Here is a 15,075-nt window from a genome sequence, read left to right on the forward strand (position 1 = left end):
GTAATTATGCTTTTGCTGAAAAGGTGAAAATACACAAGCATTATAAGCATTGATTCCCATTCTGACATTGTCTTTCAGAGTATGTTTACTGAACTGTAAAGCGGATGTAAAAATGTATTTAAAAACCCTGAGTGAGTGACTGTTTCGTGCTGCATCAAACAACGCTCCCCTTTATTCGCGTCTTGACAATTTCCACAATAGTGATACAGAGCCAGCCATTTCCTGTGAGAGAGTGAGCACAGCCAGTGTGTTGGCTCTGAATCACAAGTGAGTAACCTTCCAGCTGAGAGACTGTGCCCGACGTGTCACAGCCTGCCACAGGGGAGGTGTTAAAAGAAGCTCACCTGGGTATCTTGGGCAGAAGCATCAGGTGTAGCCGGCCTGATAAGCCCATTAGTTTACTTATATGAGACTATTGATGTTCTTAATTTCTATTAGAGTTTCTGCGACCATGAAGAGCAGTTGGATATTTCTGTGTGGACTTTCTCTTTGTACCTGGTTGTCTGTCCAAGGAACCTACAGCTATGGAGGATGTGAGTGTCTACTATCTTTTATCTTTCCTCGCTGCTAGCCTTGAATAATGTAATAATGAATTGTGAACAATTCCTTAAATAGGTTGTTGCTTTCGAGTTGGGGACATGCATTTAGAATTATTTGACTTCTTTCAGACTCAGACGATAGGAGGTACCCTACAAAACACTATTGTAGCTAATTGGCCTACCTGCAGCATTTGTTTTATTCCTATACACCTGTATTTGTGTATTCTGCCTCTGTAACTATAGCAGTAGATATCAAAATGGCACATTTCCTCTAATGAATTTTAATACAGGTATGCCTTTAGTAGAAAGGGGTTTGTGTTTTAAGAAACATGATAATACTACAGAGCCTCTATAGTCTATGAAGGTCTCACAGTAGATCTTTATGTGAAAGTGGATATGTTTATTTGTGGTACTCTTGGCGAAGAGAGTAAATCAGCAACACTTTCTGATGTTACTTACTTTGTGGTGAGGTGATAAGGTGGGGCAGATATAGGTATTAAGTCCTGGAGCTGCTGAGCTGAGTGTTGTTAAGCCTTTGGGCAACCATATCGACCTGGAGGCACTGAATCACTGCATTGCTGATGACTCTGTCCCTAATGGCATCCTATTCCCTATGTTGTGCACTACTATGGGCCCTGCCCAATAGTAGTGCACTAAATAGGAATAGGGTGCCATTTGGGATGCAGACAATGACTCATGTGGTAATGGGTAAAGTCTATCTCCTCTTAGGGCATGACGACTTTAGGTTCTGAGCTCTGTGTACCTTTCTATATTACCCAATCGACAAAAACAGCTACATGCAGCAGCCTGTCATTACCACAGGAACTCCTCAAAGTTATAATTTAGTGTGTGCAATGAGAACTTGATATCCTCAGTATAGCTTATGCTCGGGAACATGGTTGTCAAATATTTGTGGCACTACGGGTTTGCTATGATGATACAAACCATTACCATAGCAAACAAACAAACATTTGCTTGATTGCAAACATGTTGTTGCCCACAGTGGGAATAATTGATATTATTGTGAGAATCTCTCATTTCTCATCACTTGGGAATAAGGTATTATGAGATCTGGGCCTCTGACTGTAGTTTACATCACTGTGAGAAAAGACTGAGGCTGTGCTACTGCCAACCCCTCCTTAGATTGTATAAAGATGGAGCCTACATAATAATACATTTCCCCATTTTATGTGACTGTCAAAGTGCAATAGCTAACTCTTCACGGTCTTCAAGAGACTTTATGAGGGGGAGACTGCTTATCCCATAGGCTAACCAATATACTCAAATTAATGTTTTTATGATTCTATACACAGTGCTCACAAATGTCCGAACAATGTGTATGTCACCCCTGTAGCAGACATCTGTAAATGCAATGGAAAGTCACGTTATTGCCTGCCTGACTCTGGGGGCCTCCATTGTGTGGACTGCCAAGACAACACTGAGGGAAGGCATTGTGAGAGGTGCAAGGAGGGGTTCCACCACCAGAGGGAAGGAAACAAGTGTCTGCCATGTAACTGCAGCCGTATAGGTGAGTGAACAGAACAGGAGGGAACATGGAATGATAACAATACCTGGGCCCATATTCAGAAGTGTCTGCTGATCTAGGAACAGTTTAGCCTTTTCGATCATAATGAGTAAGATTACATGGAACAGATCCTAGTTCAGCACTCCTACTCTGAGACTCTGAGACTTTATGAATACGGCCCCTGATGTTTGGTGTCTATGTGGTTTCTTCCAGGTTCTGTAGGATCCCACTGTGACAGTAGAGGACATTGCAGCTGTAGAGCGGGAGCACAAGGGGATAAATGTGACCGATGCCCCAATGGAACACCTATCAGCTCAAATGGCTGTGCTAACAGGTAAAATACATTTTACATTTACTTACATTGTACTGTTTGGTAAGTACAAGAATGGAATTATAGGGGCATAAAATGAAAGGACTGAGAGGACTTCAAAAGGATCTACTGTATTGTATTGCTCCTTTCATTATTGAATTTTAGAATAAATATTGACTAATTATTGACTAATTCAAATGTGTGTTCATGTTTTTCTTATGCAGTGGTCAGCTCACTGACAACTCAGTGACCGCTCAATCTCTACCTTGCTTTTGCTATGGACACTCGACCCAGTGCTCACCAGCAAAGGGCTACTCAGTCCACACAATCACCTCAACATTCGACAATGGTAAGTTAACACCCATACGCTTGATCAGAACATAAAATAAACACCTGAAATATATTTAATTTTAAGTTATTTAAATGTGTGTGAATCTTCTGTTTATCAGGGCCTGAGGGTTGGCGAGCGGCCACAGCTCATGGTGTGACCCCATCCCAAGTCCACTTCCGCTGGTCGCCCACTCACAAAGACATTGAGGTCATCTCCAAAGACATCATGCCTGCTTACCTCTATGCCCCTGGTGAGTGCTGCTTTCCCTGTTCCCTGCTCTCAGCTCTTAGCCCTGACTTCTGTACCCTCTTATTTTTGGAGAAACTTTACCTTCCGTTACAACAAAAATCAAACAAAAATATATATACAAAAGTATGTGGACACCCCTTCAAATTAGTGGATTCGGCTATTTCAGCCACACCTGTTGCTGATAGGTTTATGAAATCGAGCACACAGCCATGCAATCTCCATAGACAAACATTGGCAGTAGAATGACATTACTGAAGAGCTCAGTGACTTTCAACATGGCACTGTCATAGGATGCCACCTTTCCAACAAGTCAGTTAGGAAAATTTCTGCCATGCTAGAGCTGCCCTAGGCAACTATAAGTCCTGATATTGTGAAGTGGAAAAGTCTAGGAGCAACAACAACTCAGCTGCGAAGTGGTAGGCCACACAAGCTCAGAGATAGGGACCGCCATGTGCTGAAGCCAGTAGCGCGTAAAAATCTTCTGTCCTCGGTTGCAACACTCACTACCGAGTTCCGAACTGCCTCTGGAAGCAATGTCAGCACAAGAACTGTTCGTCAGAAGCTTAATGAAATAGGTTTCCATGGCCGAGCAGCCGCGCTCAAGCCTAAGATCACAATGCTCAATGCCAAGCGTCGGCTGGAGTGGTGCTCGCCACCATTGGACACTGGAGCAGTGGAAGTGCGTTATCTGGAGTGATGAATCCCGCTTCATCATCTAACAGTCCGACGGACAAATCTGGTTTTGGCGCATGCCAGGAGAACGCTACCTGCCCCAATGCATAGAGCCAACTGTAAAGTTTGGTGGATGAGTAATAATAGTCTCGGGCTGTTTTCCATGGTTCGTGCTAGGCCCCTTAGTTCCAGTGAAGGGAAATCTTAACACTACAGCATACAATTACATTTAAGACGTTTCCGTGCTTCCAACTTTGTGGCAACAATTTAATGAAGGCCCATTCCTGTTTCAGCATGACAATGCCCCCATGCACAAAGCGAGGTCCATAAAGAAATGGTTTGTCGATCGGTGTTGAAGAACTTGTCTGGCCTGCACAGAGTCCTCAACCCCATCAAACACCTTTGGGATGAATTGGAACGCCGACTGCAAACCAGACCTAATCGCCCAACATCAGTGCCCGACCTCACTAATGCTCTTGTGGCTGAATGAAAGCAAGTCCCCACAGCAATGTTCCTACATCTAGTGGAAAGCCTTCCCAGAAGAGCGAAGGCTGTTATTACAGCTAAGGGGGGACCAACTCCATATTAATGATTTTGGAATTAGATGTTTTGGTCATGTAGTGTATATGTTTACATCACATGCTTCCACAATAATAACCCCCTAGAGTCGATGTCTGCGCCCCCACGGAAATCAAATTAGCATAATACAAAAATCCCTGTAAAAATCTGTCAATTTAAGCTAGAGATATATATTTTTGCATTGGCATGCGTCTCAATTCACCACATCCACCAATGTCGTACTTCTGCATCTGCGGTGAAAGATGACAGAGCTAGAGCTATGTTTGTCAGACCATGAGACATCCCAAAAATGTGTCTGCTCACGAAATCATCTGTAACATTAGAACGGTTCAGCCTACAAACTATTATGACCCCTGTATGGAAAGATGAGACTCCCACGAACACGATGGTGTTCTCGGTTTTGCTAAAACCCCCACAAGCATCTTGGGACTCGTGTGAAGTCGGTACACCCGATCTGCCAATTTCTGTCTGAAAAGCTACACACTAATATGACCGCTCTGTGGAAAGGTATGATTCTCACAAATACGTACATGTTGGTTGATTTGCTCTAGGAAGCCCACAGGCCTCACAAGACTCATCTGAAGTTCCCCCAGTACCAGTTTGAAACATTTATGAAAGCATCTTTAGAGACTGTTTAGTGCCAAAAATAGAGGGTTAAATACAAATGTTTCCTGATCTTTCTTATATCTCTCAGATATAGGATAGACACTTCAGAATAAACTTCCTTTTCATTATTGGGGGGGACTATCTGTTGTTACATGTAGTGAATCTGTCATTCAATGCGTTTGTATGTGCTAATAGCAGTAAAGCCAAATATAATGTTTAATCAGATACATTTTTTATATATATTTTTGATACTTCAAGGGGTCTTAAAATTCAAAATCAAATAGCTAAATGGTCCCCCTCCAGCTTAGACAGGGCATGGACTGTAATGGGTTTTAAGTCCCCATTCATCAATTATTATGATTCTAAAATGATCTTGATCTTGTTCTATTTTGTGATGGCTAGACTCTTACCTGGGCAACCAGGAGCTGAGCTACGGTCAGAACATATCCTTCTCCCTGAGGCTGGACCGAGGGGTTCGCCACCCGTCCACGGCTGATGTGGTGCTGGAGGGGTCTGGGCTGAGAGTGGCAGCTTCCCTGGGAGACCTGAGGACCATCGTCCCCTGTGGACAGAAGATCACCTACACATTCAGGTGGGAATCAGGCAGAGCATTGTAGTAGACGGATAAGCTTGATACTAGCATTAAGCAAAACGTGAAGTTATGAATAGTTCCTTCAGAAAGTATTCACATCCCTTTACTTATTTTGTTGTGTTACAAAGTGGGATTTAAAATTTATTGAATTATCATTTGTTTTGCCCAACGATCTAATCAAAATACTCTGTAATATCAAAGTTTTTATATATTTTTTCAATTCATGGAAAATAAAACACTAATATATCTTGATTAGATAAGTATTCAAGCCCCTGAGTCAATACATGTTAGAATCACCTTTGGCAGTGATTACAGCTGTGAGTCTGGGAAAGTCTCTAAGAGATTTAAACACCTGGACTGTACAATATTTGCCCATTATTCTTTTAAAAAATTGTCAAGCTCTGTCAAGTTGGTTGTTGATCATTGTTAGACAGCCATTTTCAAGTCTTGCCATAGATTTTCAAGCTGATTTAAGTCAAAACTGTAACTACGCCACTCAGGAACATTCAATGTCATCTTGGTAAGCAACTCCAGTGTATATTTGGTCTTGTGTTTTAGGTTATTGTCCTGCTGAAAGGTGAATTTGTCTCCCAGTGTCTGAACCATGTTTTCCTCTAGGATTTTGCCTGTGCTTAGCTCTATTCTGTTTATTTTTATCGAACAAAAACTCTCTATCCCTTGCCGATGACAAGCATACCCATAACATGATTCAGCCACCACCATTCTTGAAAATATGAAGAGTGGTACTCCATGATATGTTGTGTTGGATTTGCCCCAGATATAACGCTTTATTTTTAGGACAAAAAAGTTCATTTCTTTGCCACATTTTTTGCAGTATTACTTTAGCACCTTTTTGCAAACAGGACGTATGTTTTGGAATATTTTAATTTTGTACAGGCTTCCTTCTTTTCACTCTGTCAATTAGGTTAATATTGTAGAGTAACTACAATGTTGTTAATCCATCCTCAGTTTTCTCCTATCACATCCATTAAACTGTAACTCTTTTAAAATCACCTTTGGCCTCATGGTGAAATCACTGAGCAGCTTCCTTCCTCTCCGGCAACTGATTTAGGAAGGGCAACTGTATCTGCTTAGTGACTGTGTGCATTGATACACCATCCAAAGTGTAAAATGAATAACTGCACCATGCTCAAAGGTATATTCAATGTCTGCTTTTTTTGTTTTATCCAACTAGGTGCCCATCTTTGCAAACCATAGGAAAACCTCAGTGGTCTTTGTGGTTGAATCTGTGCTTGAAATTCACTGCTTGACTTACGGACGTCACAGATAATTGTATGTGTGAGATACAGAGATGGGGTAGTCATTTAAAAATCATGTTAAACACCACAGTATTAACGCACACAAGATGCATCCATGCATCTTATTATGTGACCTGTTAAGCATATTCCTACTCCTGCACTTATTTAGGCTTGACATAACAAAAGCGTTGAATACTTATTGACTGAAGACATTTCAGCTGTTCATTTTTTATTAATTTATAAACATTTCCAAAAAACAAAAATCCACATTAACATTATGGGTTATTATGTGTAGATCAGTGACACTCCAAATGTAACACAACAAAATGTGAAAAAAAGTCAAGTTGTGGGGTACCAACAACACACAGCTATGGGGTACCAAGTGTACCGACTGATAGGAAACAGTCCATCTCAGGGCAGGTACAAACATAATTTGGTCTGCAGGAGATAGGTTTGCAGGTGTGAATAGTGAGATGGATGCCAAAGATAACAATTGAGAAACACATTATAGACAATTTCACATTGTGAATGTGGAGTGTGAAGGGGTCAATGTTTTTCTCACACTGATTGAATGTAAAAGCTTGATAACAGTTAGTAAGCCAGAGAGTCATCTGCTTGTCTGATTCAAATTAATTACAATTAAGGGGAAATGGCTGGTTGCCAAGCAGCTTATCTCTAATTGGTCAAATCCAATCCTGTCTCACAACAAACTGCACCATCGTGACCATAATAGTAGTTTAATACAGTGACAACACTGGTTTTTGCTTCCATCAAAATACATGTTTCCATATTTATTCTCATATTCATGATAAGCAAAACGAATAATAATTACAATAGCTACAATGTAATTACAGCAATAACTACAGTAATAAGGACATGGTGGTGTAAAGTGTGACTGTGAAATCCATAAGCATAATACTGATGTTCCCTCATGCTTTATGAGTCTGTGCACGTCTTGGGTAAACATTGCATGCTGTGTCTTTCATTCTCAGACTGGATGAGCAACAGAGCAGTAAATGGAGGCCCCTCCTGTCATCTTTCCAGTTTCAAAAACTCCTCCAGAATCTGACTGCCATCAAAATCCGTGGGACATTTGGGGAAAATGGTAAGTGTTTATTTTTGTATGACTCAGACTATGAGATTGGTTACTGTTTTGCATAAATAGATCCTTAGAGTCATTCCTTGGTCGTAAATAAGTGCTTTGGAACAGTTTAATATCAAGTTTATTTCAGTAGTTTCATTTTTATTATGTAATCTTTCTAAATCAATTATCAAAAATGACACTGGTACACATCCTCAACACATTGCCTTCTCTTCATCTCTTGTCAATCCCTCAATAAAGCTCAATACCTTATTGTCCTTTGCAGGGCGCGGTTACCTTGACAATGTACATATGGAGTCTGCCCGTCAGGGGGCCGGTACCCCTGCTGCCTGGGTCCAGAACTGTAGCTGCCCAGTGGGATACGAGGGCCAGTTCTGTGAGAGGTGTGCTTCAGGGTATAAGAGAAGTTCTCCAAGCAAAGGCCCATACAGCTCCTGTGAGCCCTGCAGCTGTAGAGGAGGAAGCTGTGACTCTGAAACAGGTTGGTGACGTTTTAACTTTGTCCAAGTGTTACTGTATGTTTGTGTTAATATATTTTGTATTGTTGCTATTAATGATGAGATTTGTTTGATTTTCATCAGGACAAACCTCCTTTTGCAGTATGTCATTCCCTGGACAAGTTATAGAAGTTCAAATCAATGCTTGAAAAACGATGTTCATATATAATGAAAATAATGTAATGCAGGACAAATAATGTCTTGATGAAAGTGTGTGTGTGTGTGATTATGTGTTGTGCCGTTCCACAGGAGATTGCTACTCTGCAGATGAGACCCCTGGTCGCCAGACCTGCCAGCTGGGGTATTATAATGACCCTGCCCAGCCACGGTCCTGTCTGAAATGTCCCTGTCCCAATGGAGCTGCCTGCTCTGTGAGCCCAGGAACCGTGAAGATCAAGTGTGACCTCTGTCCACCTGGCACCACTGGTGAGTGCTGTCACAAATCGTCAAAGTAGTGCACTATATAGGGAATAGGATGTCATTTGGGACACAGTCACAGACCATGGCTGTTAGATGGGATAGAGTACTAGGGCATTCATATTCAATGTCAGCTATTTGCATATTTGATATTTCATATTGTACCTCTTCCTCCCTCCTCACTCTCAATAGGCTCACGTTGCGACACCTGCCAGGATGGTTTCTATGGCAATCCCTTGGGGGAAAATGGTGTCCAGAGGCCTTGTCGGCGCTGCCAGTGCAACGGTGTCAGTAGCTGTGACCCGCAGACAGGGGAGTGCCTGAAATGTCTGAATCATACCGCTGGCTTCTTCTGTGAGAGCTGTCTGGATGGATATCACCACAGCATGCCATCAGAGGCATGCAAACGTAGGGATAACACCTTGTTTGCTCCCCATATCCAGCTCTTTCACACGTAGACACGATGCACATAGCTCCTCCTTTAGATTCTAACAGTCAAATATTGTCTGCAATTTTATATACATTTTAACAACTGTTTTTAATTTTGCGTTCTAGCTTGTGGCTGCAATTCCCAGGGTTCGCTGTACAACAAATGCAGTGACCAGGGCCAGTGTTCATGCAGAGAAGGCTTTGAGGGTCTGAAGTGCCAGCGTTCTGCGTGTCCTTCCTGCTTCAACCCTGTCAAGACCAAGGTAAAATCCACTGGGATTATTTGATCAATGTCTTCTTTTTCCATTCAGGTCCAACATGTCATTGTGCTCTCTCCAATTATTAAATGGCAGCACAGTATGCATCCCAAATGGCACTCCATTCCCTATATACAGACCTTGGTCAAAAGTAGTACACTAGGCTATACTGTATAGGGAATAGGATTCCTTTTGAGATGCGGACACAATAACTGGACCAGAAATAAGGCTACTGGCTGTGGTATTTGTTCTGGCTGTGGTATTTGTTCTGGCTGTGGTATTTTTTCTGGCTGTGGTATTTGTTCCGGCTGTGCTCACCTTGTCGCTGGTTCAACATCCTTAAAGCTTAGTGGGTCAACGAGAAAATAGCTGTACAAGGATTTTGTTATGAGAGGAAGAGGTTTACTGTCTTCTTACAAGTTGTGATCTGGCATTAGTATTTTTGCAAGAATATTTCTTCATCAGGTCCTCTCAGTAAATATAATACCTCTACCTGGGAGGGGAAAGTACTTGACAGGTAAATTAAATATTTGTGTGGGGTGTGTTCTCTCTGGCATTGCCTACACATCCTGTGAACTAAGATGAAAGTTCTGTCCCAAATGGCACCCAATTCCATATACTGTATAGTGCACTAATGTCCACCAGAACCCAAGGGCCCTGGTCAAAAGTAGTGCACTAAAAAGGGAACAGGGTGACACTTGGTGTGCTCCCTCCCCTCAGGCTGTAGTGTGGGAGGAGGAATTGAAAGGAGGACTAGTTCAAGTATTGAAACAAAACAGTTAACCTATGAAGTTATTTCTCTTTCATAATGAATACCTTTCAGGGTTTGAATCTACTGCTCCATCTCACATTCTGAATGTAATATGTAGGCCTACAGTAAAGTATTGCAGAGGTTAAAATTATTTTTATTTTTTTGTTAACCTTTAATTTATCTCGCCAATCTAGACCCAAATATTGTGTGAGTGCTGGCCTCCAGCCAGCTTTCTTTTCATCTATCACCAGAGAATAACCTTTCATAAGCTCTATTAAAGCTTTCCTATCCCATTGGGTCATGTGTCACAGATGGAGGGGTACACTCGTAAACTGCGGGAGATAGAAACTCTGTTTACGGGTACAGAGAGTGGCAGTCTACCAGTGAACGACGCCCAGATGGAGAGAGCCATCAGAGCAGCAGAGGACATAGTCACAGACCTGCAGAGAAATGCACAGACACTCTCTGGTAAGTCATTTATAATAGTTATACATCATAGATACTTAAAGGATCAGAGGATCAGTCATTTTCTAATTAGTCAACATTTGTTAATACCATTCAGGTTGCCAGGCATCTGAAACATGGTGAAGCACCGTCCATACACTGTATCTCTGTCACACCCGAATGTGTCTCACATTCAGTTTGTGAAGCTTTCGGTTTATATGTGAAGTGCAAAGATTTCATGTTGGTGACTTGTTTTGTTTTGTTCTATTGAATAGAATCAGAGAAAGACTTACAGGCCCGGCTCTCAGACATCAGTACAACCCAGCTGAGTGAAGGCAGAGACATCCAGGTGATCTCCAACACCATCAACAACATAAAGCTGCAGGACCAGAGGTACCAACGACAGGTCTCTGATATCCAGACACTCATTCATGATGTGCGGCGCAAACTAGAAGAGGCAAGACTCAACATCAAACAAGCTGTGAGTTATATATAGTAGTACAGTAGTATTCTACTTTTATCACTGATGTCATCAAATAAGGAGAGAGTAAGGAGATATGAATATGTCAATGTATGCGTGTTAGTGATCTGTTTCATTAGTGTTTACCTTCCACCCCAATGTTAGGAATTCCCTTTAAGTGATGCAGAAGTGGACACAGACAGCCTCTCTACTCTGGTTCAGAGAGCAACAGGCCTGGCTGAAAAGTGAGTACTGCACCCCTCCATGTCCCATTCATACAGACTGGAAAATCCCATGTCAGAAAATGACTTGTCGTGCTAAGGATGACTCTATGTTGTAACTGTTTATTAGACATCAGAGCAAAGCGGGGACAGTGGAGAAGACAGCAAACAGTGCTCTTGCAGAGTCAGAGAAGTCCCTGGCACTCATGAGAACTGTCATGACAAGGGAAAACAAGATCAGAGAGCTTATCAGTGATCTCAAAACCAAGTAAGAAACTCATGTCAATCTCCTGTCAAAATACAGTAGACGATATATCCTCTACTACCAGCCATGTAATGTTCTGCATAATAACATCATTGATGAACCGTTGTTGTTATATTGATATTTGTTATACATTTATAACAAATATTTTATTATATTTGTTTTTCCTCTGGTCAGGTATGATAAGAACTCAGCCCAGGTGAAGGCCATGGAGAGCCTGGCCACTCGCCTAAGCAGCTCTGCCCAAGATGAGAGCAGGATGGCGGCTGACACCCTGGAGCAGATAGCCTCCCTGGAGCTGAACATCCCTGGTCCTCTCAAGGTATTGAGCAGAACAGGCCTCTCAGCAGGCTCATTTCTCTGGTCTCTATTTGGTGACTGCTCTCAGGTCAAGACATCCGAGATATCTTAAAAATCATAATAGGCAAATATTGATAGATATACAGTGTCTCCGTCCTGGAAATGAGGGAGAGAAGGATTCCCCCACAATGTGCTTGTGTCCTAGAGAGCTGAAAAGACTATTACATTTCAACACCTTTCACTATGAACAGTATGAAATCATTGTGTCTAACCATTGGCAACTGAACCAGTCTCATGGCATGTTTGTAAAGCTAGATCTCAAAAAATGTTCCTTGCTAATTTACATTTAAACAAAACAAAGCAATTAACAATCAAGGATATGAGTCAGCAAAAAATGCAAAGAAGGGGAGGAGATCTAATTAAAACCTGACTGGTGAGGAATCTAGTGCGTATGTAATTACACTTGCACAACACGCTGAGTCTGAATGAGCTCCTGTTTTCTGGCAAAAGGACATTGACAGTGTGGCAGCTAAATTGGATGGCCTGAGTGAACGGGTGGAGGAAAACCTCACAGAGTACCAGGCGCTACAAGAGGAGACCCAGGAGGACAAGGCTGCAGTAGAGGACCTCCTGGCCCTGGGAAAGGCAGCTCAACAGGTACACTTGAGGCCTTTCACTATTCACTCATCAGCTTTCAGAAAACTTTCTGTGTAGGATTGGTAGTATATCATATCTTATATTCCAACTTCAAAGGTTTCTGAGAAATACTTTCCTGCGACGTCTGAAATTCATTGATAGATTATCCAACTGAAGTATTTCAATAGTGTATAATTAGCTAATGACTTCACTAACCCTTATAAATGGTAATAACTGGCACGATGTTGATTGTTGGTATTTCTCTCGTACAGGAATATGACCAGCTCCTTGCTAGAGCGAATGCAGCGAAGGCTGACACAGAACTGGCCCTGAAGGCTATCACAGACAACATTGATGGGGTGGATGATGCGCTGGAGATGCTCAGAGGTATGACTTTCACATTTCAATAGGTCTTATTCCAACTACAGCACAGTAGAAATATGAATAAACTATCAGCATATTATGTGACAAGGCCGGCCCACATATTAGAAAAGCACAGACACACAGTAACTGTAATTATATCTGAGCTTATATTTCTCAGTTGAATCAATAATGACGTTCAACAGCACTACAGGCAGTTATAGCAGCTGTAAGTTAATCAATAACATTTTATTGTGTGTCCTTTGCACCGAATACAACGATTCTCTCATCTAAAAAGCACATATTTATGACATAGCATCTATAACATAGCAAATATATTTAAAACTGTAAAACAAAAAAAGATATCTAGATACTGGTACACTATAGATACACCTGCCAGAAAACACTGATGGTTATGTCTAAATCTCTTGTATCCTACAGGGTTTGACGGCCAGATCAGCAAGAACAAGGCTTTGGCGGACGAGGCCATAAAGAGACTCCCTGGCATAAATGCCACCATTCAGCAAGCTGTTGGCAACAACTCAGAGACCTTATTCATCATAGGCAGTGTGTCTGATGACTACAATGATGCACTGGGCACATTCAGCAGGCTGGAAGCTGTGGTCTCTCGACTGGAGGTACCCTAACTAACAGACTCTTTCCTTTCAATGGAAATATCCAACTGGGGTTCATATGCTAATCCACAGCTTGTGCATTTAGCTAGAGTCTCTAGAAGGAAAATGTCTGTTGGGAAAACAATGAGGTTAATGTTTCGAGTCACTTATGCATATGAGCCCATTCAATTCCAGACATGACCTATTCACAACCAAAATACTCGCATGGAAACTTCAAAATGAGCTCATTTGACTGTTTCTTGTTGTCTGCAGGGAATGTCCGGCTCTTTACCAGTAGCTCCCGCTGATCTACTGAAGGACGCCACCAAGCTGAAAGGGGACGTGCAGGACCTGAAGAACCAGGCGGTAGCCACTGTTTCCAAAGTGGCGGCAGAGAGGGCCAATGCTGAGGGACAGAGAGACAGAGCTGCAGAGGTCCGTTTTAGTGTGATGCCCTCAGATATGATATGTTATACCTTAACAAACCTGTGTCAATATAAAGGATTCATGTGAAACACTCCAGTACACAACTCCAGCACACACAAATGGTTCTTAAAATAAATACTTTTTTTCCAAATGAAAGGTCTGTAATATTTCTAATGCTTTGTAATGTTCTTTCCCTCAGGCTTTAATGGGAGGAACGGGTGCCTACATCAACGCCAAGCACACTAGAGATGCAGTGGGAGAAACACTCCTGGTCATCAATAACCTCCTGAGCATGATCGGTAAATTCCCCCAACAACTACAATCAGCTAACTCAAACGAAACAAAACCACTTGTGTTTTGTCTTATTTCACTCACCGTCCTATCTCCATATTAATGTCATAAAAAAACACATATTTATGACATTATGATTTAAGCTGGTGCTGACCATTGGTCTTCTCCTCTCATCTCCATCCCTCCCCCCTCCTCTCCTCTCCTAACAGGTAAGCCAGGCAGTGTGGACGAGGAGAGGCTGGGTGAGTTGGAGCAGTCCATCTCCAGTGCCCGTGGCCAGGTCAACCAGCAGCTCCGGCCTCGGCTTCAGGACCTGGAGGAGAAGGAGGCCGGCCAGAGGGCCAGGTTGTCTGGCCTCAACCTAGATATTGATATGATCCTGGACGACATCAGGAACCTGGAGGACATCCACGCCAACATCCCTAAGGGCTGCTTCAACACCCCACCTATTGAGAAACCTTAATCCCCCTATTCAAAGATCTAATGTTCCACCCCAAATGGCACCGTATTTCCTATATAGTGCATAAGGGCCCAAAGGGCTCTGGTCAAAAAGTAGTGCACTATATAGGGAGCAGGGCTCCATTTGGGGTGCCATTTGGGATGCCTAAGTGTTTGGAAAATAACTCTGAATGTGTTATGGTATTACGTGTGAGAAAAATGTGTGTTAAACTAAATGTATTTATAATTGTCTGCAAAAAAAAAATTCTGTGAAGTTTCAGACTCCAGAGAAGCAATATTTTCAGTGATCTAGTAAGTGTTGAAAACAATGTATTTTCTGTTGTATTCTGTAAAATAAACTGCAATATTTATTCCTTTCTTAACAATACAAACCTGGTGCCACTTAATGCAACACAAACACATTGAATGAATGTCAATTAATATGAATGTGTTTCATGTGTCTTTCTTTTGCTCTTCAACTGAGGGACTTACTAACAATGTAAGCAAC

General features: G+C 42.0%; 1 protein-coding gene across 1 annotated transcript; it reads left to right on the plus strand.

Moving 5' to 3' along the window:
* The first annotated feature begins 295 nt into the window (after positions 1 to 295).
* On the plus strand, positions 296 to 15,014 carry LOC139550805 (laminin subunit gamma-2-like). The gene is made up of 22 exons (XM_071361976.1): positions 296 to 533; positions 1,894 to 2,067; positions 2,278 to 2,398; positions 2,599 to 2,723; positions 2,824 to 2,955; positions 5,214 to 5,403; positions 7,655 to 7,767; positions 8,030 to 8,245; positions 8,511 to 8,687; positions 8,871 to 9,086; positions 9,234 to 9,370; positions 10,427 to 10,583; positions 10,835 to 11,040; positions 11,185 to 11,264; positions 11,371 to 11,508; positions 11,680 to 11,824; positions 12,313 to 12,459; positions 12,711 to 12,825; positions 13,240 to 13,436; positions 13,686 to 13,847; positions 14,038 to 14,137; positions 14,339 to 15,014. Exons 1-22 carry the CDS (start codon positions 407 to 409, stop codon positions 14,590 to 14,592), a joined length of 3,429 nt encoding a protein of 1,142 aa, XP_071218077.1. The 5' UTR covers positions 296 to 406; the 3' UTR covers positions 14,593 to 15,014.
* The last annotated feature ends 61 nt before the right edge of the window (positions 15,015 to 15,075 follow it).

The sequence above is a fragment of the Salvelinus alpinus genome, chromosome 23 (assembly GCF_045679555.1).
Source record: "Salvelinus alpinus chromosome 23, SLU_Salpinus.1, whole genome shotgun sequence".
Lineage (NCBI taxonomy): Eukaryota > Metazoa > Chordata > Actinopteri > Salmoniformes > Salmonidae > Salvelinus > Salvelinus alpinus.